Genomic DNA, 22,830 nt, shown 5'->3' with positions numbered 1-22,830 from the left:
GCCAATTGACGAGTTTCCTGGTTCCAAGTGCGAAAATCTATAAAAGATCCTCCCTGTTGCCGGAAAACGAGTGCACGATTTCGCGAACGAGCGACAGTTCGCACGTCGAAGGTCACGATTGAAATGCGGCTTATACTGTCGCAACGTTTCGGGGACACGCGGTTTTCATATGACGCCGACGCAACTTTTAACCTTTCGACATCCGCGCGGCTGGTGATCCGTAAAAATAAATTCGCGGAAAATGGTTACGAAATTTTTATTATCCTGCAGGATGTCATCCTGCATTTTGTAACCGCGGTTGGTTTTTCCTGGTATGTTTTACGAAGGGTTGAAAAATACGTTAAACTTACAGAGTGGTACGAATTATTTTCTATTTTCTATTTGTTTATTAAACTTTGTAATATATATATTAATAAATTATTATTAAATTATTTTGCTCGTGACAAATGTGATTCAACGGGATGAGAGTGTTGTCAGATAAAATATAATATTTACTTTACAAAATATTACGAATACGTTAGAGAGATATGTTGCGAATACAATTTTCTACAGTTTTAAAGGCTCAGAAGAAAAGGGGTTTTTCAATTTTCTACGGTTTTTTTTTTCCGCGGAAAAATTGAAAAAATCTTCCTTAAATTATACAATTTATATCGACAAAGAAATACAAATATATACATTAATTTGAGATTGTTGACGACTTGTTCTCTATTTGACCAAATTTATCTTTTGACGTGCAGCATGAGCAGCTAATCAACGACGCGTGCAGCTTTTAATTTCAAACAAGTTCGTAACGCGCGGCGAGGAAGCGAATATCACTCTCGAAATTGTTGCGATAGCGTTAACTGCGAGTGCGAACGCAAGCACGCATATTTCGTTACAGAAAAAGCCTATTTTGGGTTAATAGATCGCCTGTCGAAACCGTTTATGCATCTACTAGGATCAGTTTCATGGATTTCTGCCAGCTATCGTGACTCACATGATTGTGTTGGCGCTCGTGCGAGCGCATGCACGCTCGCGTGAAATTCGCGAATTCGCGTCGCCGAGAAAAACTCGTGTTATACGTCGGGGAAAATTTTCAAGTTGTCACTTCTTCGTGTGTAACAGCGTCTCCTCGTCAAAATGTAACATAGGTAAAGTTACCAATCGTTTTGCTTTTTTAAGAATACACGTATTCCTTTTAAGGTGGTAATACAGAGCGCTACTTTCTACGTATCGAAGCCAATTGTATTCTTTTTCGATGCAGTCCAGAAAGTAGACTATGGGAGAGTACGTTCTCGAGAAATAAATTCTCTCATTAGATCATAATCTCGTCCATGATTTCATTAGACGCAGCATCGGTTGCAAAATGCATGGAGAAAAAATTGTTCAGTCTTTCATCTTAGCGTATCTGTTTTGTCGATGTTACATCGATATTCTCTTCAAGTCGGACTCGGGCGAAAGCTCTCTCTTGCCCTTTCAGCAAACTTTCTCGCCCGTGAGTTTTGCACAGTTTGTTTGAACATTTAGTCTCCCGAAATGGTGACCGAACCACCACAGAAAACTTGGAGTAATTCACGGAATATAAAATAAAATGCTTCCGAGACGTGACTTGAGTAGTGAACGCTAGTTTGCGTTGTGAAGAGCCTCGACTTTGCAATCCTTAGGAAACAACTTCGCTTTATCCTTTGCTCTATAACCTTTGTCCCATTTCCCGTGAATATTACAGCAAGCGAAGACAAGCACGGAACGTAAGAGATACATAAAGTAAATATGTATCGCTATAGAAACACCGAGAGGACGACTCTCTCGTTCTCTTTTGTTGATTTTCCCCCCCACAAAGCACGTGATAGGATTACCAGCGGTCTCGCACTGTCTTTCAATTGTAAATATCATACATATTGTCAATGTGCGAGACGTCCTTGAAAACACCTTCGCTCGTGTATTGTTTTCCTGAGAGCCCATGGTATGCTAATCCCAGCGATTGTCCATGCGATGATATCGCATCGTCATAAAATCTCGCTCGTCGAATCTGGAAACGTAAGGTAAAAGTGCCTCGCGTAATTCCAAAATCGTGTGCTCAGCTCTGGGCCCGCGTCAGTCTCTCTCGCGTTTAACTGAACTTATATATTTATTCGAATATCATCACGTGTGTATGTACGTGTAGTGCCCGCGATTCGATCGTTGGCGACTTGACTTTATTTTTTTATCGCACGCCCCCCTTCGTACGAGCGACGTGTGTGCGTACTGTGCGTACACACGATGCGTGTGATGCTTGGCAGCGACGTGTCATTTTCTCGCGCGTAAGACGGCCGAGCTGCCGTCTGGCAAAGGCTCCACCATATAATCCATAAATAAGCCCTATCCGCGTCGTGCGTTCGTGTGTATTCGCGATGCATGTAGATAGTCACAGGTAGCCGTTGCGTTCGGACGGAGCTAACGCGTACTGCCGCGCAGACAGTGCACTCTCGACGAAAGGCCAAAGGCCTTGGGGGAGGATCTCTTATTAGATCTTGGAACAGGATGAAATTCAAAAGAAGCCAATACACACACGCATAGGTTCGAATTTATAACGTCTCATCGGCTCGTCAGCCACGAGGATCTTCAAATTGCGCGAGTGACTGTTATTTCGTTATCTCTTCGCGAATCTATCAGTTATAGAAAATAAAAAAAAGCATTCTGTATATCGATTAAATATTCGGAACTGGTTGCATTCTTGAGCCGAATTTCGAAGAGACGCGTTTCCGATGGCCACTAGTTCTCGCTTCAATTCTTATTGCCGATGTTGAGCAAAATGATGTGGAAATTTGTGCTTTGATTGGTACTTTTAACGGGAAAGGGTTTTCCTATCAAACGCGTGCACGCGTTAATATGAAAGCGGATTTGCGACTCCCTTGTCCACAGTGTTCGTCTATAAGTAAAATTAAACTGTGTATCATTCTAGTTCTTTGACTCATCGCCGACCGAGACACTCCGCAGAAAGATCGGGAGCATGTGGCTCACACTCTCTCTTCCTCTAAAAAATTTAATTATTTAGGAGATCCAAATTTATCGTAGATAATCCAAGCCGTACACGCGAAAGAGAGAGAGAGAGGGGAGAGAGAGAGAATGCACTAATTATAAATCTCATTTGCTCAAATCGTTGTTGATATTCGTCTTCTATGAAAAGATTCACGGCATTAGCCCGTTCTTCTGTGACAGAATAAACCATCCTAAAATTAGTAAATGTCTAATTTTGCCGCGAGCATTAAGCCAACCGTAGAGCTTCAATCGATGCCAGCAAAGGTACAAATGTCGGCATCATTCGATGTCACGTTGCGCGTTTCATTGACTCGTAAAACCCTAGTTGTCATTACATGAGCAAATATACAATTTCTGACTGAGGGTTACGTGAGGTGCACTTCTTCCACTTTAAGAGTCAACCGGTGATTATAAAAAGCTCAAGTTGTTTAAGTTTTAGTTTCTTTTATTTCTTTTAGATGCAAAAATATATGAGTCTTTTGTGCTTTCTGCGTTTAACATTAGACATAATTATATAAATATCGATATTACAAATATACAGATAATTATCCAATAAGGGATAATTATTCAACGAATATACACATAATTATTCAATTCAATTCAATAATATTTTTTTACCCCGCGATATCGTCGGTCGAAAAGTTGAACTCTCATAAATTTTCCCTGTCTGATATCTTCACTGTCATATGACATTTTGTCGCATGACATTATTACAACTGTTTTAAGTCATCTTGTAACAATTATAAATGCTGTTATTGTTGCGCGATGATCAGCGAACCAGGCACGAGTGCCTCGCTCTATCGGCCGTCGAAAAGTCAGTCCTCCGCGAACATTTCGCGTTTTCGCGATTGCTACCCGACGGACTACCAACGGGTAACGTCGTCGCCGGGGATGTTCCTCCACACAGTAGCGGCATCTGGCGTCTTCTCTTCAGGAAAGAGCGAAGCTCTTCGGAGACTCGCTCGCACCGTACGCGCGCGTCGGGCAACAGCATGGGCGCGTGCGGCGACCTTGCGATATTTTTGCGCCGATCTAAAAATAATACTCGCATTTTATAATACGTACGACGAGTTCTAACCCAGTCTCGCCGATCGACGATCGAACTATATCTATGTTACATCGCATATCTCGCGGGAAACAGTCGAGAACGGTGGTGGCTCCGTCGGCCGATCGATCCGCGCGAAAAGCTCCGATTTTTCGCCCTCGCGCCTCGACCCGCGAATTCCTTCGTTGTTTTACAATGCATTCGGGAATTTCACTCGGAAGATCCACTCTCCCTCTCTCCAAAAATTCGCAAAAAACATTTAATTTCGTCATATACATGTAATTTTTTTTTTAACGAAGCTACAAACGTCTCGTGCATTTTCAATGCGTCGTCGCAACGTGATCGATCATCGTTTTATTCGCACGCGGAAATGGGTCGCGCGCAATGGATATCTTGACATTGCCAGTTGTGAAACGTGCGATACACCGCCGGGATTCACCCGACGTGTACGCGACGCGGCACCAAGTGGTGGCGATCATGTGAGCACCAGAACAGAATTATCGCGAAGGAGGGCCAATCCGGTATTTCTGGCGCGATTGTCCGGCGAAAAATAGATTCGTATGGCGGTTCGGATTAAAAGACGCCACTGGGACGATTATTCTGGCGCTGGTTACGCTACCGATGTCCTTCCGTAATTTTCTCTCTCTCTCTCTCTCTCTCTCTCCCTCCTTCCTTTCCTGCCCCCCTTCCCTCTGTGTCTCTCTATTTCTTTCACCGTCCTGCGCGCCCGCTTTCGCATCTTCTTCGTCATTACTTTGTCATTAGGGCACTATTATTTCTACTGAAAGACGTAGCGTTGAGATAAATTACTTATTCAGAGAAGTAGAATGAATTCCCACGGACACAGCTGGTGGCATCTCTTTCAAGTTGAAAGATCGCAATTTAATTTGTTCATTATTTACATTATTCATTCTAGAGCACGAGTGTTTGATTTTACCATTTGTAGTAAAAAAAAAACCGTACGCCAGTAAAAATATTAATAGTCAAGGTAACAATAGTTATAAAGTTTCACCACAGCGGAATTAATTCACTGCAGCGTTCTCCAATTCCTGGTTAATTTCATTCAGTCTCGTTAAAGTGCCTGGAAAATCCTCCCCTACGATTCACAATGATATAATTATTTATGTACGGACGGGCGATAACGCGGCCGATACAACTCGTTATATGATTCACCGGCTGTTGATTAATAGCGGCTGATTTGTGTATACGCGAACGTGAATTACGATGATTACAGATTTATGATCGGCCATTCAAAGCATTATCCCCTAAATGTTGTACAGCCAAACATATATTATAGTTATTTCGTAATTATAATGCGCGGGCCGGCGCACCTTCAAAGCGTGCGGCAAACAGCACGGCCGAGCCTTGCTTCGAATTGTATATTTATTCTCGCCGCTTACTTTTTACTCTTCGCTACTATAAATATTATCACTCTAAGTTTCGCGTATATACACACTTTATCAGGGCGCTTTGACGTTAGAAATACAGAGGGAGTTACGTCAAATTTTTCAACTGGCAGCCGTCACAATATTTCATAATAATTGCTTAATCGCTTAAGAAGCGGGCCGCGAAATTAGAACGGAGTGACGATTTGTCTTAAAGTATCGTGCGCCTCCAGCGACAGACACCACGCTCGCCAAAATAGAAAATATCTTCCTCGACGTCTCTTTCGATATTTCAACTGTCTGGCGAAAACAAAGGACCAGCGTCTTCTAAAGCGCGCCCTCTAAGAAGCTGGTCCCTTTCCTTTTGTCAAATTTCGTCTATTTTAATATCTCCATTCATCCTTATATCTCCAAAAGTTGTTTTTATAGTTCGATTGTTGCGAAATTGTGAAAAAAATCCACCTCGTGGTCGTCGAGATCGTCTTTTCTCTAACGAAAGAAAGATGCGACGATCTCGGAAGACGTTTCGCGATATTTTCGGTATGATGTAACGAGCGTTGTTATTCTGGAAATATTTCGGGGGAAAATAAGATGTCACGTAAAATAGCTTTATTTGATCGGATTTCTTCATTCGATGCGGGCGCTATCTTTATAAAGTGTTCGTTCGATATTGACGTCGGCCTCGTGATTAGAGGTAAAGCTCGCACGATGATACCGTAGCACGTTTTTGCCCACGTATAAACCCGGGGTCGGGGATTACACAGATCGCTGTTGGCCATGGAAGTATTTAGCTTTGCCTACCCCCGAAGGATTTCATTCGTCCTGACGCGCGTTGACGCATATTGGATGGCTCTCGAAGATTGAAGCTTTCAGGGATCTCCACGTGGTGACAACGTTCGATTTATTCCATGCCTCATTGACGATAGATTTCGACGTGTTCGTTGTATGTTTGTTGACGTCACAATTACACAAAATCGGTCAACAAACAGTTACACGTAATTCTTAGATTACAGATTTACAGATTTACAGATTCAATTATTACTGCTCTTCGGAACGAGACTTATTTATTTACTTATTTATTCATTTATATATATACGGGAAATCTTTTTAGTACAATTAAATTATAATTCTGTAATGTGCAAACATACACACACACACACACACACACACAGAGTTATAAAATTTTTCTCAAAAATTACAAATTGCAAAATTTTCAGTTTTTCTCGAAATGCACGTTTCTAAATACTCTCATTGATTATGTCATTTATTCATCTGTTTATGAAGAATGCGAATTTCGTAAGTGAATTAAACACATATTTATCGGCGAATAAATATAACCGACGTGCCTATCAGATATTATCGATTCCTTAAGATAATTAAGGTTTCGATTTCGCCGCCGGCTGTATAAAGCGCAATATGGTGTAACTCTCGTGCCTGTGGGCAATCTCTCGAAATCAAATTCCACATATCAGTAATCTGCCAAGCAGTCGATCGTTAGATCTTGAAGGGGACTCTTCGAGATTATTGAACTTCCCTGTGAGATTATCGGAAGGCAACTCCAATATCCTCAAAGTCGTAAAAAAATACTGGGGTAACCTACGTCGAGAACAAATATGTCGTATTCTCAAAACGATGCCCGTAAACTTGAAAAATCACATGATGCTTCGATTCAGGACGCCTTTCTTCGAAATTGTGTGTATTGTTCACAAAAAACGGAAAAAAGTACACACGGTTCCTAAGTTTCCGTTGCAGACTACAAACATATCGTGTATAAAACACGAGCACAAATACAAAATTATACAAATAGAAAAGTCGTAATTATTTGTGGAAAATATAATTGTAACGAACGTTGGCCAAAGTTTGGTACATATAAATTAAAGTTAAGTTATTAAAATACTACTGTGTATTTTACACATATTATCGAAATAATATTATCAAAATAATAATTAAATGATAGAATAAAATTACACATTTTCGCCAGGGCGGAATTAATTTAATATCACTGGGTTAGGAGAGATAAATTTCGCGATATTACCATAATAAAACCTGCTGACAAAAAGGGTGTTTGCTCCTCATCAACGTGCAATGTGAACCTTATGTACGGTTTATGTGTTTCGTGCGGTAGATGTGTGAAAGGATTTTGCAGCTCGGCACTGTCTGCCGGATGTTGTCTACAATCGCCGTTTAGCGGCTCGTTTATCATTTCCGGCGAGCCCGTTCCGCTTTCCGCAATCGATAAAAGCGTTGTCAACCGTCGTACCTGCAACGCATTGCGCGAATAGTAGAACTGTTTGGCTCGTAAAGGTACAACGGGAAGTAAAGTCCTCGCAGAAGCGTCTCACCGTGCGAATATGAACCGAGCTGTATTCCACGTGTACGCCGTACGTCCAACGTACAAAATGAAACATATATATCTGACAAACATTGAAACAATTAATTTCAACTCCGAATATTCAACAAGTACAAATTCTCATGTGTTTTTTACATTTGATGTTCTTGAGAAGGTAGCGTTTATTTGAATACTGTCGGTTTCTTCACCTTGGTCTCATTTTGAAAGAGAGAGCTCGGTATCATTTCGAAAGGTGCATACGTAAATCTAAACAGGTGCGAAGGCTGAATGTACCGTGCGTTTACCAAACGAAAGAACTGAGCGAGATGCGTGGAAAAAAAGGGCGGCAGTAAATAAACGAGGGAGAAAACGAAGCGGAGAAACGACACACGTCGCTCTATCTTTAGAGAGTTCGCGTTTCGTACCACTCGTCGAGACGCCGAAGTGTCTGTCGACGAGCCTTATCTGAACTCATCCGAAGTCTTTGAAACTTCTTATCATGCTCTCGATGGTGAAATTCGTGCGAAGACATCACAGAATATCGCCGGCTTTCTCAATTTACATTTTCATGGACAACCGAAAAGTTCTACCAGCTCCGCTCATATTTGGTTTAACATACATATTAGCATAATATCGGACAGATCACATATATTATTAGAAATATAAATTTTTCGAAACTAGGATTATGGCAAAATAAAAAATAATAAAAAATAACGGTATTTTTTCTCTAAATAAACATTTATTTAACTCGGACATGCCATGTCATTTTATGAAACTAAAAAAACTTGTTTCCAGAAGATATTCAAATGTCTGTAAGTTAGGTATTCAAGTATTAGATATTTAAATATCTTTAAAATGTTTTCTGCGTATGTATGCTGTAATTAAAAAATATAATTAAAGAAAATAATACAAATAAATATATATATATATATATATATATATTACATAAACCCTAAATTAATTAATTTCATGAAGAAAAGGAAGTTTCTGCACATTAAACTCAAAGTCTGCAAAAATCGCGCTTTTCTATCGGATATCGCCTAACATGATTTGCGCAAGAAAAATATTTTTCGAAGGTAATATTCGAGATCCTTCTCATTATTTCGCTCGCATTTCTTCGAGTTACCTCGCTGGAACCCTGGAGGGCCCGCGTAATTTCGGTGGGCAGGAAGTTGCTTGCTCGGTAGCGAGCGAACTGTCTCCTGTGCTGCTGCAAAAACTCCCACGTATTTGTAGACAGCAAACAACGCGCATCAGCGTAGAAGCATGAATTTTAGAGAAGGTAAAGTCAAACAGCGGTTTCTTCCTCAAATAAGTTCCCACGATGCGAACTGTCAAATGAGATGCGTCGCATAGTTTGTATAATTTTATCTTTGCAATTTTTCACGTCGCGTTTGCGACAATATTTCTCTATTTCCCGCGATGAATTGAATACATGAATTTTTCGCGTGAGAATTACAATTTGTCTTGAAGTTTTGAAATCAGAATGTGTTTGTCGTCGTCTCCCGGCCTTTTGATAACGAAATCAGTCTTCGCCGTTCTTGCCGATTATTTCTCACGCGTCACGTACTTCTCCATGACCGAGTGTTACATTAAGCTCCGAGCCGGCGAGTAAAAAGAGAATCCGTTGGCCGACGAGTCTCGGTTAACTCGCTTCTGATTTACGATCGCCGTATCGACCAGCACAAGATGTGTCAGCCCAACCTGCACTGTACACTGACCCCCGAAGCAGTTGGACGAGAAAAATATCCCTTCCTGAAAATACTGGCCAATATTCTGTAACAGTTTTTATATCAGTCCACGTTATTACCAGGTTACGAAGAAAGAACCTACCTTTTTTCGTGTAAAATGTTATGTAATTCTGCTTTTTCTCTGTCACTTCAGCTTGGACCGTGATTTACCCTTTTCTCGATGAAAAATCTCCGGCTGCTCAATTATTTCCCCAGTCCCATTAAGCGAACGATCCTTTTCGCGGAATACTCTGGAAAATTACAAGCAACGCCACCTGATGACGAATAGTTAGTACGTGGTACACGTGAGCAATTTAGTTGGGTCTCGAAACAGGAACCGGTACATTTGACACCGCGATCCTTCGTTGCTCGCGATAATCCAATTAGCAGTAAAATCCACTTTAAACTGACGGTTTGAAATATCACACCGAAAAATTGATCGGAAGACCGGTGTATGTCGCATGCCGTACCTCGTGCTATCCTATTAATTAGCGCGAAAGCGATTTCATCGATTACCGATTTTAGGATGTATGTTGCGCAATCGAGCGCCCCCGAATCGACGGAACGAGCGAACAAATCGTCGCGTTCCGTGAGATTTACACGCAATTTTCGCCCTAGGGAACACGTCGCGGATAACCGATGTTATTATTCGCTCTTTCGTATTTCAATATTTGTAGCTGAGTCTTAATTAATGTTCCGTCGACTTTCTCAAGGATACTGACATGTATGTAGATACGTTCAATGTCCTTTTTTCAATTCGGACATTGTTGACAAATAAACATTACTGTAGATAAATATTTATTACAAAATTTTACAACAAGTAAAAGAGAGATCCCAAATCATACGATTGACATATTGACAGATGTCATTTTTAAATTAAATCAGTTTTTTCTAATTTTAATAAATTCATTTCTGAAGAGGTTAAAGCTGTTAAAATCGCTTGAATTTTAACAATAAGTAAAATAAAAGTATCAATGTCTCTATATATATATATACCTAACCCTAGACATTTTTATCGTTTTGATCTTTAAAAATACGGATATACAAATATTTAAATTTTCAACACAGAATGTTGAAAGTTTAAATATTATTAAGTATTAAATATACATGTCCGTCTGTTTTCGCTTGTTTTTCACAAAAAGTGAGCGTGCAGGATCTGCGGTGATTATATATCTTATCATGTTCTCTAGTCACCTCGGGCCTTCCGCATTGCATATCGATACACTGCATCGCGAAGTGCCTCACGAAGTATTGCAAATGCTCATTTTATGCATACTATTCACTATACATTCACCGCGTCAGCAACCTTCGGAATATGAGAAGCTATTTTTATTTTATTCCTCTGCAATGTTGTGTCAATAGTATCGATAGTACTTTCAATATGACTTAAGGAGAGAATGTTTATATTGGAAATAGATGTATTACAATTATAAAGTTACACGCTTTTCATGATCCTTGGTGTCACAGATAGCTCGGAGAGCTGTGTCGTCGATTTGGATATGATGATTTACGACAGGAAATTTATTTTGACACAAATGATAACTTTCTTGAAAATGTCATTAGAGTATCATTGATAAAACATGCACATCGACGCGTCATGATTACAGATTTCGGTTTTATCACAATTATTATTGCTCCATGAAGTGTAAAGTCTCCATTAGAATATCTAATTGTATAATTTACGGTTATGTTTTCATCTGGAGTTTTATATGTGTATTCTCGCTAATAAAACGTATAACCACTATGCAGCCATAACCGGGAATACTCGAGTGTACATTGAGAAAAAAATTTATTCGTTACTACAATCGTATAAGTGAAGGAATTATAGCCAGGAGGACTATTTTTTTAAGTAAGCGTTGCTGATAATAACCTTACATGAGTATGATAATAACCTCACATGAGTATTGCTATTATTATACTGAAAAAAAGAAAGTAACAAGGCGAATGGAACTTTGCTTAAACGAACAAAATTTCTTCAAATTTTCACAACGTTTAGCCTATCGAACAAATTATACAGTTGCTGTAACGGGTCTTCAATTGATTCAACGATTGCGATTTGGTCAGCAACTGTATCGATGCAACGTAGATTGAAAAACGAATTTGGTAGGATCTACCTGACAATGGGCACAAATGTTTTTTAAACGGGGCTGACAAATTTTGCCAATCCGCTTTTACCCTGAGTGTATTGTTTGGGTTAAAACCAGCAGAAGGTATAGTCGAGGCCGAGAGTGGCTATAATTTTCATGGGATTTCTCTCAGTGTGTACTCCTCTCCCAGTATATATCACCATTCCCTCCCTCGCAATCGCCCGAGACTCAATTGAGAACAACGACGGACACACTTACTTCGTCACGCCTGCCATTGGCTTTAATTCATCGGTGGCCGGCGGTGATGAGCGCGTTCCGTCCGATGCTACATCGTCATCTTTATTCGATATTATGACGACGGGGAGGCGGGTATGCCGTCACCGACGACGTCGTCAAAGCCGACACTGTTTCGTCGAGAAACGCCAGCGGCCGGGTGCGCCGCCAGAAAGCGCCGTCGGTATTTGGCAAAGTATGACGACACCGCTGACGCTACCTCCGGTTAGTCTGCGGGCCCAGGTATCCTAGACCGCAGTCTATACCTCCGCTTCTTCCTCGGTCTGGTCCATCGTCGTCTCCACAGCGCGTCCGTCCTCCTCCTCTCATTCTCTCTCTCTTTCTCTCTTTTTCTCTCTCCCTCTCTCTCTCTCTCGCTCTTTCGCTCGCTCCCTCGCTCGTTTGCGCTTCCGCACGAGGGAAGGAAGAGGCAAGACGGGGGCCAAGACGCTTTTAGACACGGAGCGTCCACGAGCGTCGCGACGCCCTGAGGAGCAGTAGTCGCGTACTTTAGGCAGCTTCCACCTTGCCGGCTCGCGGGCAACGCGTGCGATTCCGTGCGACGTCGTCCGGCCGTCGAGACGTCGTCGTTGTCGTTGTCATTGTCGTCATAGTGCCGTATCGTTTTATTCGCGCAGTAGTGGACCTTCGTTACCTGGAGAACACACGGTTCTGCGGATCGCGAGATAGTGTTTCTCCACCCGAACAGCTTCACCAATTCTTATTCGAGGAGATCCAAGTGCTCTCGAGTCCATCTAGCCGGCCATTATTGACCCTGAAACCTCACTACCTGAAGGATACGTCGAGTAATCGGATTAGGAGAAGTAGCTTGGTGCTCGGAACTGCTCAGGTTCCTCTCCAAGCTGGTATCTCTCTTGGCACCCGGGGGACCAACGGAATTATCATCGTCCAAGAAGAATCGCGCGATCTCGATCACAGCTCGTCTTTCTCTCTCTTTCTCTCTTTCTCGGAGAAGTCTCCCTCAGCGAGTGGCGTCACGGCCGAGTATCAAAGTGCAAAGTGGTGCGTCGTCCTGCACGGGACGTTCCGTTTCGCCCGATGTGTCCTCCCGGTCGGACGATGACGGATCGTCGCGAGTGACAAGAAATAAAGAAAGAGAGAGAGAGAGAGAAAGAGAGAAATACACGCATACAAGCGCGCGCTCACAGGCACACACCACCTGGCATGGTAGAGCGATCTTGCCAGGGGAAGTTGGTGGACGACTGACGACTGGTCGTCGGCTGTCGCGTACGACGCAGGAGGCAGAATTCCGCGAAGGTGGTTCGCGTGGCGAGGAAGGAGAAGGACGCGACGATGGCGGAGCGTCCCGGCGGCAGGAGACGCTCGCGTCGCGACAGCATGGACACCGGGAGCTCGATACGCGGCCCCCCGGCGACGTCCAAGGAACGCAGGACCAAGCGTTCCAGCAAGCCGTCCAAGGAGCGATGGCTGCTGACGAGGAAGACCTGGCGGTACATGACGGACGCCGGCAGACGTCTTATCCCGGACGGTACGCACAATCGCACGGAAGACATACCGAAGATCGAGCAGTATTTCCAGGAAGTCTGCCAGAAGGAGCCGCGTTTCCTGCTGTGGAGGAAGGCCTCGTATCCCGGCAGCTTGGGCTTCCGCACTCAGAGACGTCGGCGGGCGATCAAAGGTGGCAGCTGTCGGACCCAAGCCAGCTCGGCCGACGAAGCGGACGACGCCAGGAGCTCGCCTCAGAGCTTCGTCCTTCACGCGACCACGTCTGGCAAGTTCGATCTGGCGAAGGCGAAGAGAGAATGGCTGCTGACGTCAGGCGGCGGCGACGGCGGTAGCACGCCGTCGAGTCCGGTGACGCGTCGCAAGGCGGAGGACACCGAGGCTAAAGAATTGGCTGACATGCTACAGAAGTACCTGAACATGCAGGCTGACGCGGCTAATCCGCCGAGGACATCGGCCAAGTCCGCGGGAACAGCCGAGCAGACGGAAGGGAAGGAGCCCTTCGACTATCGCAGCCTGATAGACAAGCTTCAGCAGCACCTGGACTTGATCGTAGCGCAGACCAGGCGCGAAGAGTCAGCTTCCTCCCGTCAAAGCTCTTCCGCCGTCGCCGAGAAGAACGTGGCCCCGACTGTGCCGTCTTATCAGGGTGACTACGTGCACAAGTCGCTGATGGAGACGTTGGGTCGTTACTACAGTAAATCCTCCTCTCGGGAACACGTGGTCTCCGACATTCTGACCGACCGGAAGCTCTTGGAGAAGCTCTACTTCGACCTGAGGTGCACCCGGGGTTTCAGGGGGCCCCGGGCCACCGGCGCCTACACCTCACCGTCCAGCAGATGGTGGGATCATCAGCGCAGCAAGCCGCTCGGCAAAGAATCCGACAGTTGGTCGTCCGACAAGCGAGAACTGAAATCGCCGCCGCCTCTGATCGCCGTCCAAGAACCCAGCACCGACCGGGGCTTCTTCGACAATTGCGCGCAGACCGAGCCGGTCTCGCGAGCGATCCTCGACACGATCTTGCTCGAGAGGGAGAAGGAAGACCCGTCGAAGGAGCCGGGGTCGCAAAAGTCCAGCGGACGGAGGCGCAGCAGCGTCGACAACGACGACGTGTCGCCCTCCGTCAGCGACACCATCAAGAGGTACCTGAGAATGGCGCGGAAAAAGTCCATGGACGCGGACAAGGTCGATCGGTTCAAGCGGGTCAATTACGACCGTAATCTGCGCAACATCAAGGCCAAGGGCGAGATCACCAAGCCCGGCGACGACGACGGCAACAGCAAGGGCTGCCAGACCGAGGAGAACTGGGCTGTGAATTATCGGGAGATGTCCGCGGACGCGCCGCCGTCCGAGAATCTGTCGGACGCCGACACGACGACGTCGCCCGCGAGCAGGAACGCCAGCTCGCGGAGCAGCATCGACGCCGGCCTCGGCTCCGAGGAGCCGTCCACCCCGAAACAACCCCACCACCACCAGTCCTTCCTGTCCCATCTCCTGCACGGTTCCAACGCGCATAAGGATAAGCCGCACTCCGCGCCCGGTTCACCGGCACTCACGTCTGCGTCGACCAATTCCGCAGGTGGCACCGCGATGCAGAAGAGCAAGTCCTCGAGCAGCGTGGTCCATCACGGCAGCCGGCTGGTGGCGAAGAAGATCTGGCGCTCCAGGAGTAAGAGCACCTCCAGGGCGTCGCATCAGCCGTCCGTGTGGACGCCCCAGGTGAGTGCATGCTTCCATGTTTGTGCGTTGCTCTCACAGTCGATTCTCGAATTTTCCTCCGTGATTTTCATCCTGGAGAAATCTCGATCGGATCTTTCGAGCCGGGAGCTCCCGACAGTTCGACCGCCGATTGTATTGTCTTTTGCGATGAAGATATTGAAAACAAGATGTTCTTATCTCGAGGAAATTTTAACATCGATGAAATTTTAATATTAGGAAAGTTGAGTAAATCAGACGCGATAAATATGACCGATGTGTTGGGCCGACTTTATAATCACTTCATTAAATTAACAATTCAAAATTTCGCATTTGTTTTAAACCAACGAGAGATTAAAGGAACGTCAGAATTTTATTGAAATTTCAGGTCAATCGGGTCAATTACACACACCTGAAGTCGAGTTCGTTTAACTCGATGCGAGTTGTCTCGACTGAGCTTTCTCACATGCGAAAGTGACACCTCTTTGTGCACTTGTGACAAGTATTCGCGGGAACTCGCGCAACTCGCGATGGTGATAATCAGATTCATTAATCGCGTGTAGAGTTTCCCCCGCCACTTGTGAGATACGACGAGACAGCTGGCGAGCAGAAGCCGAAGTGCGTCTCCGCTGGAAGTTTATATTAAATGCATCCCGAGGGGCGACACTTTCCAACCTGTTATATCATGCGCATTCTTTGGCGTCTTCGCGAAATTAGCAAAAAGCTCGATAAAAAGGAACAGTAGATACCGTAGAATTTGGCATAGACCCGCATTTTCGTAATGCGCTTTCTGGCGGTGGTCTCCACGTTACGCGAGGCAGGAATATCTTTCGAGAGGACACGAGAGAGCGGATTCCGCGTTACATGTGCACGCATGCTTCGGCGAAACGGACGGCCACGAAAAATTTCATCCGCCGGAAAAACATTGTTCGTTGGGATCGAACGTATCGGGAGCGAGAAAAGTTATTTACATCCTCTGACGTCGGCCTCCAACCTGTTACGCGTCCCTTGTGAACATGATGAATAACACGACGCGCTTCTCCGTCGGATAGTAACGTCCTGTTGTGCGAAAGTGTCTAGAAGCGATCTATCTAAATTATGCGCCGACAGCCTCTAATGTGAAAGATAGCAAGTCACTGATAACTTCGAACTCTGGCAAGTGTCTCTCCTTACTATTCGCAATTTCGATATTTATGTTTACACCGTAAATCGCCGCGCGAAGAGTCTTCCGGCAACGTTTCGAAATTTATTAGCCCCTCTATAATTATCGAGTTATTATTTTATAAGGATGTTAACATCGCGGTGTATGATTTATTAATATTTTGGATCGATTTCTCTTGCGCTCGCGAATTCAACTCAGCTGTTGAATGATTTTGAATAGAATTTTTCTGAGTTAAATAATTTCTTTTGAATATTAATTAGAACAAAATAGTACATCGGCGTCTGTCGACGTCTATCGTTTATATATTCATTGAAGTTTTCGCCAGAGAACGCTCACTCTTTCAACCGTAACACTCGCGATTAAGATCTGTGTGTGTGTGTGTGTGTGTGACACAAATCTTCGCAAATAGTTCTTCTGCAAATATCTTTCGAATTCCTTGTGAACCCTTTTCCATAGGGCCCGAAGGCTTCTCTCGGCGCCACGCTCGGTTAATCATCGCGCCGTTGATCTAACGCGCGTATCTCCTTTCTTCCTTCGACACCTCCTTATCCTCGGCGTCTAAGCACGCGAAAGATGCGTGAAAGGGGAAAACGCAAAAGAAGAAAAAGGGGATCGACCTTGTGGCAAGACGTTCTCGTTAAGCGGTAAGCGCGATAACCAATTTAGGGCCTCGGAATTTCGCTGGCGCCGCCAGAAATAGTCAGCCAACGGCGGTGTGTATAAACTATACTTAACCCCTGCTACTACTACTCGGATATACACCAACACCGAAGCCAAAAGGCTACTACCACCGTTGCCTCTGCGTCGGCATGCTATTTCTCACGTGGCGTTCCTCCGGTTATTCCGACGAATAAGATCCGCCGCGAAATCGCCAAAGGAAAAGGAATCCTCTCGTTGTCGCGGCAAGGGGAAAAATCGAATTTCGTATTCATCAAATTACGTCGTTCGTTATCGATACCTCATCTATAATCAGAATTGATTCTTCTCGACACCGCGTTCCACGCTCGACGTCATCAGTTATTTTTAAAAAAATATTTTCAAGGAAATGAAGAATAAATCGTATTTTGCACAAAATGTACCATGAGAAACGTATTCGATGGAACGAGACGATGGTGCTCGCTCGGTCTCACTTGGAAAAATTGGAGTTTCGATATTTTTCTCACGAGAAAAACTCGTCTCGGTCGCGAATGGAGAAGCAGTTTTGCTAATCACCGAATACCGCTAAATCCCGTATCACACCGATTCCGTCGTTTAAATCGCTCCGTGATACAATTTCGTTGGCATTAAAGTGCCCTTGCGCGTGCGAGTGAACATTGTTATCTACCTCTCGTCGAGTCGAGCAAGAAAAAAGCGAGAAAAAAGACGGCACCAGCAAAAAAAATAGTTTAATCGAATGTGGGACCACAGCGCGAGACTAAATTGACTGTTTCCACGGGCCATCCGCATTTGCATGAAAGACGAAGTCCTTGTATATCCTGTCTTTATCTTGAAAACGTAGTTTCGTTAGACCTCTCCTCGGAAATATCATCTACTATCCTCCGTTTAATCTCCATGCATCCCATGCAGGATTCTCTCTCTCTCTCTTTCTCTCCCTCTCTCTCTCTCTCTTATGTACACCCACAGCGGAATATAGAACGAGCGGTGGAAGTAACCAAATTTGCCCAGGCAGATTAAGAACCAAGTCACGAACTTTTTCGACCTTCACTCCTCCCTTCCTTTCCGCATCATCCCGTTAATTTCCAAATATCTGTCGCGCCGAAGGTCGCGGTAAGACTGTTTCGTCGGGAAATAAGGAAACTTTTCAGAATAATAAACGCGCGTCTCAAGCTCTTTTCAACGGCAGACGCTCTGCCAGTGGTTGAATAATCCTTCTTCTTCTTCGATACACGGCGACCCTTGCTTGTGAAATATTAAAACGTTACGCGTTTGTGTCGTCTGCATCGTTAGATTTTAGAAATTGTTTCGTTGAACAACCCATGTTTCTTACAAAAGCATCACAGATTAGGCGAGACTTTAGTATGCGACATCGTGAGAATTAATTCCGCCTCACTCATTAATTTTAAATATAATTTCGTGACGAGACTACCAACTTTTCCACGAGATGAAGGTTGGCTCTCCCACTGTTAAAGGGGCGGTGAAATTAAAGCGCAATTTTCAAGTTTCGCTGGAATATTCGCGACAAAATTACCACTGCGCTATACTGTAACGTTACATTTGCCAGCACGGTGTTTGGCCAAAACCCCTTCTTATCTGTCTTAAATATACTTGAAATGTTTCGTTCTTATTGATTTTTTGCGTTACAGTAAGACTGTAAAAAGATTGGATTGAAAAATGCGGAACAGTTAATCACAAAGTGCCCTCCCAGGCTTTTCCGTCCGAACTCTCTTATTGTTACATATTTATTTCCGCTTTTCGCAGCTTGAATTTCACCGGGAGCACGCGAGTGTGTGGCACATGACGTACGTTAGCGTCGGTACATGAAAAAACAAAAAAAAAGAGAGAAGAAAGGACACGTTAACAAAGTTGTTTGTCGGTGAATAACAGTGACCATTATTCGTGCCTTTCTTTGGGCTACGCGAAGTATTGAAAGAGCGCAACGTTGCAGGAAATATGCGGCAACGCATTTGCCCGTGGCTTGAAAAAGCGAAGGACAATCGAAGCGAATGTCATTTCCTGCTCTATCAGGAGCTTTCAAAAGCGCAAAACTCTCCGGACCACACACGTTATTGCCGCGGGAATAACTTTTATTTTTCACCAACGCTTTTTTCAACGTCTCTTTGATTGTTTTTTCTCATGGGCGTAACGTAATTTGATATTTTTCTGGCCCGCGGCTGATAACTTCATGAGTGCGAGGATATCTTCTGGGCGGCAGGGTAGCTATCCTACAATTTTTATCGGATAGAAAATGACAGGATTGACGTTCGCCGAAGTCTCCCTCAAAAAGACGGAGGCAGCAAGAAGTGATTTTGATGAAAGAGGGATGAAAGAAGGCTGAATGTATACAGATAACCTAGTGAATCGTTAAAGAAATACATTCAGTATTATGATTAATACATAATAATATTACAATATTTCAGTATATTATAATTATTATATAAATCAATATTATATTATATAATATTATAATATTATACATATAACATTTCTGAATAATTTTTTAATATTTCTTTTTTAATGTATCTTCGCTAAATAAATACAAAATTCCAAACGATTGTAGAGCTAATTCTGCGAGATAAATTTAAGAAAATGTGACAGTGTCTTTTGTAAATAATAAAAATTTTGCGTACTTCGGGAAAAAAACATCCGGATATGGTGGGTGAGTAATTTAAATGAGACGAATATTGTCAACTCTCGTGACGATTATATATCAATAGTACGTTGATCATCGTATCAATCAGCTGATGATGGTCCATTGTTAAATTTCCCTCTCGTAATTTAAACTTGGCTCGATAACACGGCGCGTTCTCGGAAACGCGAGCAAAACATTCAGACAATTTCATCTCTAGCAAGATTACCTCGATCTCCTCCGCAAAGTGGAAGGAAAATATATGAGTTATGGCCCGTCATATTGCATCTTCCCGTTACATCTCGTGTTTCCTCGATATTACACTTCGTCCTGTTTATTTCTCGAGCACCCGGCGACTTTCCGTCGATCTATCGCGGAAATTTCTCGCAAAACGTGTCCACGGTAGATGTGTAAGCATTAATGAACACGAGCTAATGACACCCACCGTCCTTTTAATCTGTTTCGCATTCATCGACCCGTATTCGATTGAATGAAGCTCCCGAGAGGCAAGTATATACGTTACAAGTCGCGAAAATTCGCACGCCGCCGGTCCGTTCGAGCGTTGCGTGAGAATCTATACATTTTAATTTCGCGAATTTACATGATAAGACTAATTTAAATAATCGTTGCATGACAACGAGGGTCCCGTCCGGAATGAAATCCCCTTTCGGAAATCCTGTCGTGCACGAGGAGGTATTCCGCGACCGAGCTTAATATCTCGTACGCTTCGCGATGTCTGCACTGGAGATTCGGAAGGTTTTCACAAAATTTGTCCGAGAGGACCTGTCAAGTACAGTTCGCCGGCTGCACGCCGGTCTTGCTGTCCGGGAAATTAAATCAACCACGCACGATTTTCTTTTGTCACAGGGAAAATGTACTTGGGCAGGCACAGCGGGTCGGCGCGTGACCCTGCAGGACACACAGCTGAGAACGCTGTCCGAGATCGAGAGGAAGGTTCTTTGCAAGGTGGCCGTGGCGAAGCTTCAAGCTCTCAATCTGGGTGTGCACATCAGGCCGCCGAGCGGTGAGTTTATCCCAAAGATGATTGAAATGTTAGACGAAAAAAACTTTGTTTTTATTTTTCACAAAAGTAAAAGAAGAGGCATATTTGATTTATTACGCTATTATGAGTATTAAATCCCGACTTGTAACATTTCGAGTTCACCGATCTACATTATAAGCTCAGCACGCAATATAACTAGGGTTGTTAGGATTTTGTAGTCGTACGTATTATTTGGAATGTATTGGTTCGATTCATTATTTATTAGGGCTGGAAATTATATTTGAAGTTTCGGATCTCCGAAGTCAAAAGGAATTCTTCCACCGCGTGTAATTCCATTAAGGCCATCTGCGTGCCATGCTACGTTAATCCGGGGAATATAGTTGTTCCGGAATGAAGGCGAAGAAAAGAGGAAACAACGCCCAATGAAATTCCAGGCGTATTTAACGCGCAGCCCCCGCTGGCTTCTATTTAACAAACACCGATGAGGGTCATGAATTTCTCGGATGCTTTTGTACGCCCTGTAGAATCTAATCCTTATGCTTTCTCATCAACGCCCCCGTGCGTGAGTGAGTTATCCAGATAGGCCTTCTTCAGCGAATTAACTCAGCCGTTTGGTATCGCAGAAATTTCCTCTCCCCTTCCTCACATTTTTGCGCTGAAAGCGATCCTTTCAACATTGTGAAGTCGTCTTACAAAAAATAGATCGCGCGCGGGATTCTCGCGGAAGATAAATTGAGGATCCGAGGACCATCGAGACGTGCAAGAATTTCTTTATTAAGTGAAATTTTATGTTTGAAAAGTTTTATTAGCTTGCTGTTAAATGCAAATTTAAATGCAAGTAAAATAATTGTTATCTTTAAAAATTAAAATTCATTTTGTCAGTCGGAAACTTGATGTTAGATTTCGCTCAAATATATCTGGTTCTTATACTGAGAAAAATTTCTTGGCATTTGTAACTGTAATTGCATAAGTGGAAAAATTATAATCAGAACTATTTTTCTAGTGGCTGTTACTATTATTATCGGTAATAATAACTTTACATGCATATTGTTACTACATTTTTTTGGGGTTAAAAGCAGAAGATATTAGCTGAGGTCTCGATAATGAGTATATAATTTTGATGAGTGGAATTTCTATTAGTGTAACGTCGAGCGAATTTTCGACACGACATTTCTTTCGCACTGAAGGTGATAAGACGCTTGACCTTGAAGCAACCCGCCACCTTCGCACCTGGCGGGAATAATAATAGGGGAGGAATAATCTTGGAATCTCGGGTATCTCTCAAAGAGATTACTTTGGCATCTATCGCGAAGACGTGGCGCCGTTCGGCTGTCTCGTCTGAAGACTCCAGATGATTGACGTGTTTATGGCTACGAGAGCGTTCGCTCGCCTTTACGGCGGAACATCCACTCGAATTTCGATGTCTCTTCTTTCGCGAGGCACACTCGCGATAGCACGCGAGCGAGTAAGAGAGCCGGAATGCGATGAACGCGCGGACGCGCCGCAGTCGTTAAGGCGGCATTGTATTGCAAATAGAATGTGTCATAGAATGACTATGAATAACTGCGTTATAATAGAAACAGCGACGTGGTATGCGCCCGGTGGAGAGTGCAAGGAACTCCCATCGCGCAATAAGTCGCGCGCGTTGATTAACTCCGGTACTTCGGTATACTCTCGCTTTTCATCCGCAGTCGTCGTGTTCGCAGCCGCCGAGAGACCTTGCGAACTGAATAAAGCACACGCGATGACAGGAATGATCCACTTAAAGCTGCTAATTCTAACATAAAAGAACAAACCCTTTTATTTCTCGTGCTTATGCTAAAAATTTTCATTTTATTTAGAAAAATTTAACTTCAGTTTTTACATTTTAAGCTCGTCATGCGAACATTCTTTCGTGTCAAATATTGTTATGAACACTTGTTTACACTTTTGAATAGAAAACCCACGTTTCATCCACGTTGTGAAATTTTTTGTCACGAGAGGTCATCGAGATTTAAATAATGAGAGATTATTACACTCGAATATGAAACATTTAATTATAATGGAACAGAAGGCATTATTGTAACGCGGAGACACGTCGGAAATGACAAGGAGTGAAAAGTGGGATTCATAAATCCTGCGATTTTACATTACTCGCTCGATACAGCCAAAGCTGACTTTTTGCGAGGAGACCTTTTCGAAGCTGCTGGATTTAATAATTCACCGTACGCGGTTTAATTGCCCATCGCACGGGATCGTACAAAAACGTGAAAATATAATCCAGGCATTGTTTAATCTCATTTTAGAGAATCGTGCCCGTTTTATTCTTACTCGAGATGAGGGTTTATTAAAATCACCGGCGACTCCGACGAGA

The 22,830-nt window shown here is 43.7% G+C and overlaps 1 protein-coding gene across 1 annotated transcript in view; it reads left to right on the top strand.

Annotated features, from left to right (window-relative positions):
* Positions 1 to 12,126: 12,126 nt before the first annotated feature.
* LOC106744012 overlaps positions 12,127 to 22,830 on the top strand; it is a 34,865-nt gene continuing 24,161 nt past the window's right edge. Inside the window, exons 1-2 of the mRNA XM_014618395.1 lie at positions 12,127 to 15,050; positions 20,342 to 20,498. Coding sequence (XP_014473881.1) covers positions 13,161 to 15,050; positions 20,342 to 20,498 — 2,047 coding nt within the window. The 5' untranslated portion in view covers positions 12,127 to 13,160. The remainder of the gene's footprint in view (positions 15,051 to 20,341; positions 20,499 to 22,830) is intronic.

This window comes from Dinoponera quadriceps, unplaced genomic scaffold (assembly GCF_001313825.1).
Source record: "Dinoponera quadriceps isolate SergipeBrazil2010 unplaced genomic scaffold, ASM131382v1 scaffold1252, whole genome shotgun sequence".
Classification (NCBI taxonomy): Eukaryota; Metazoa; Arthropoda; class Insecta; order Hymenoptera; family Formicidae; genus Dinoponera; species Dinoponera quadriceps.
The sequence above is the reverse complement of the archived record's forward strand: the minus strand, read 5'-3'. Positions and strand labels throughout refer to the sequence as shown.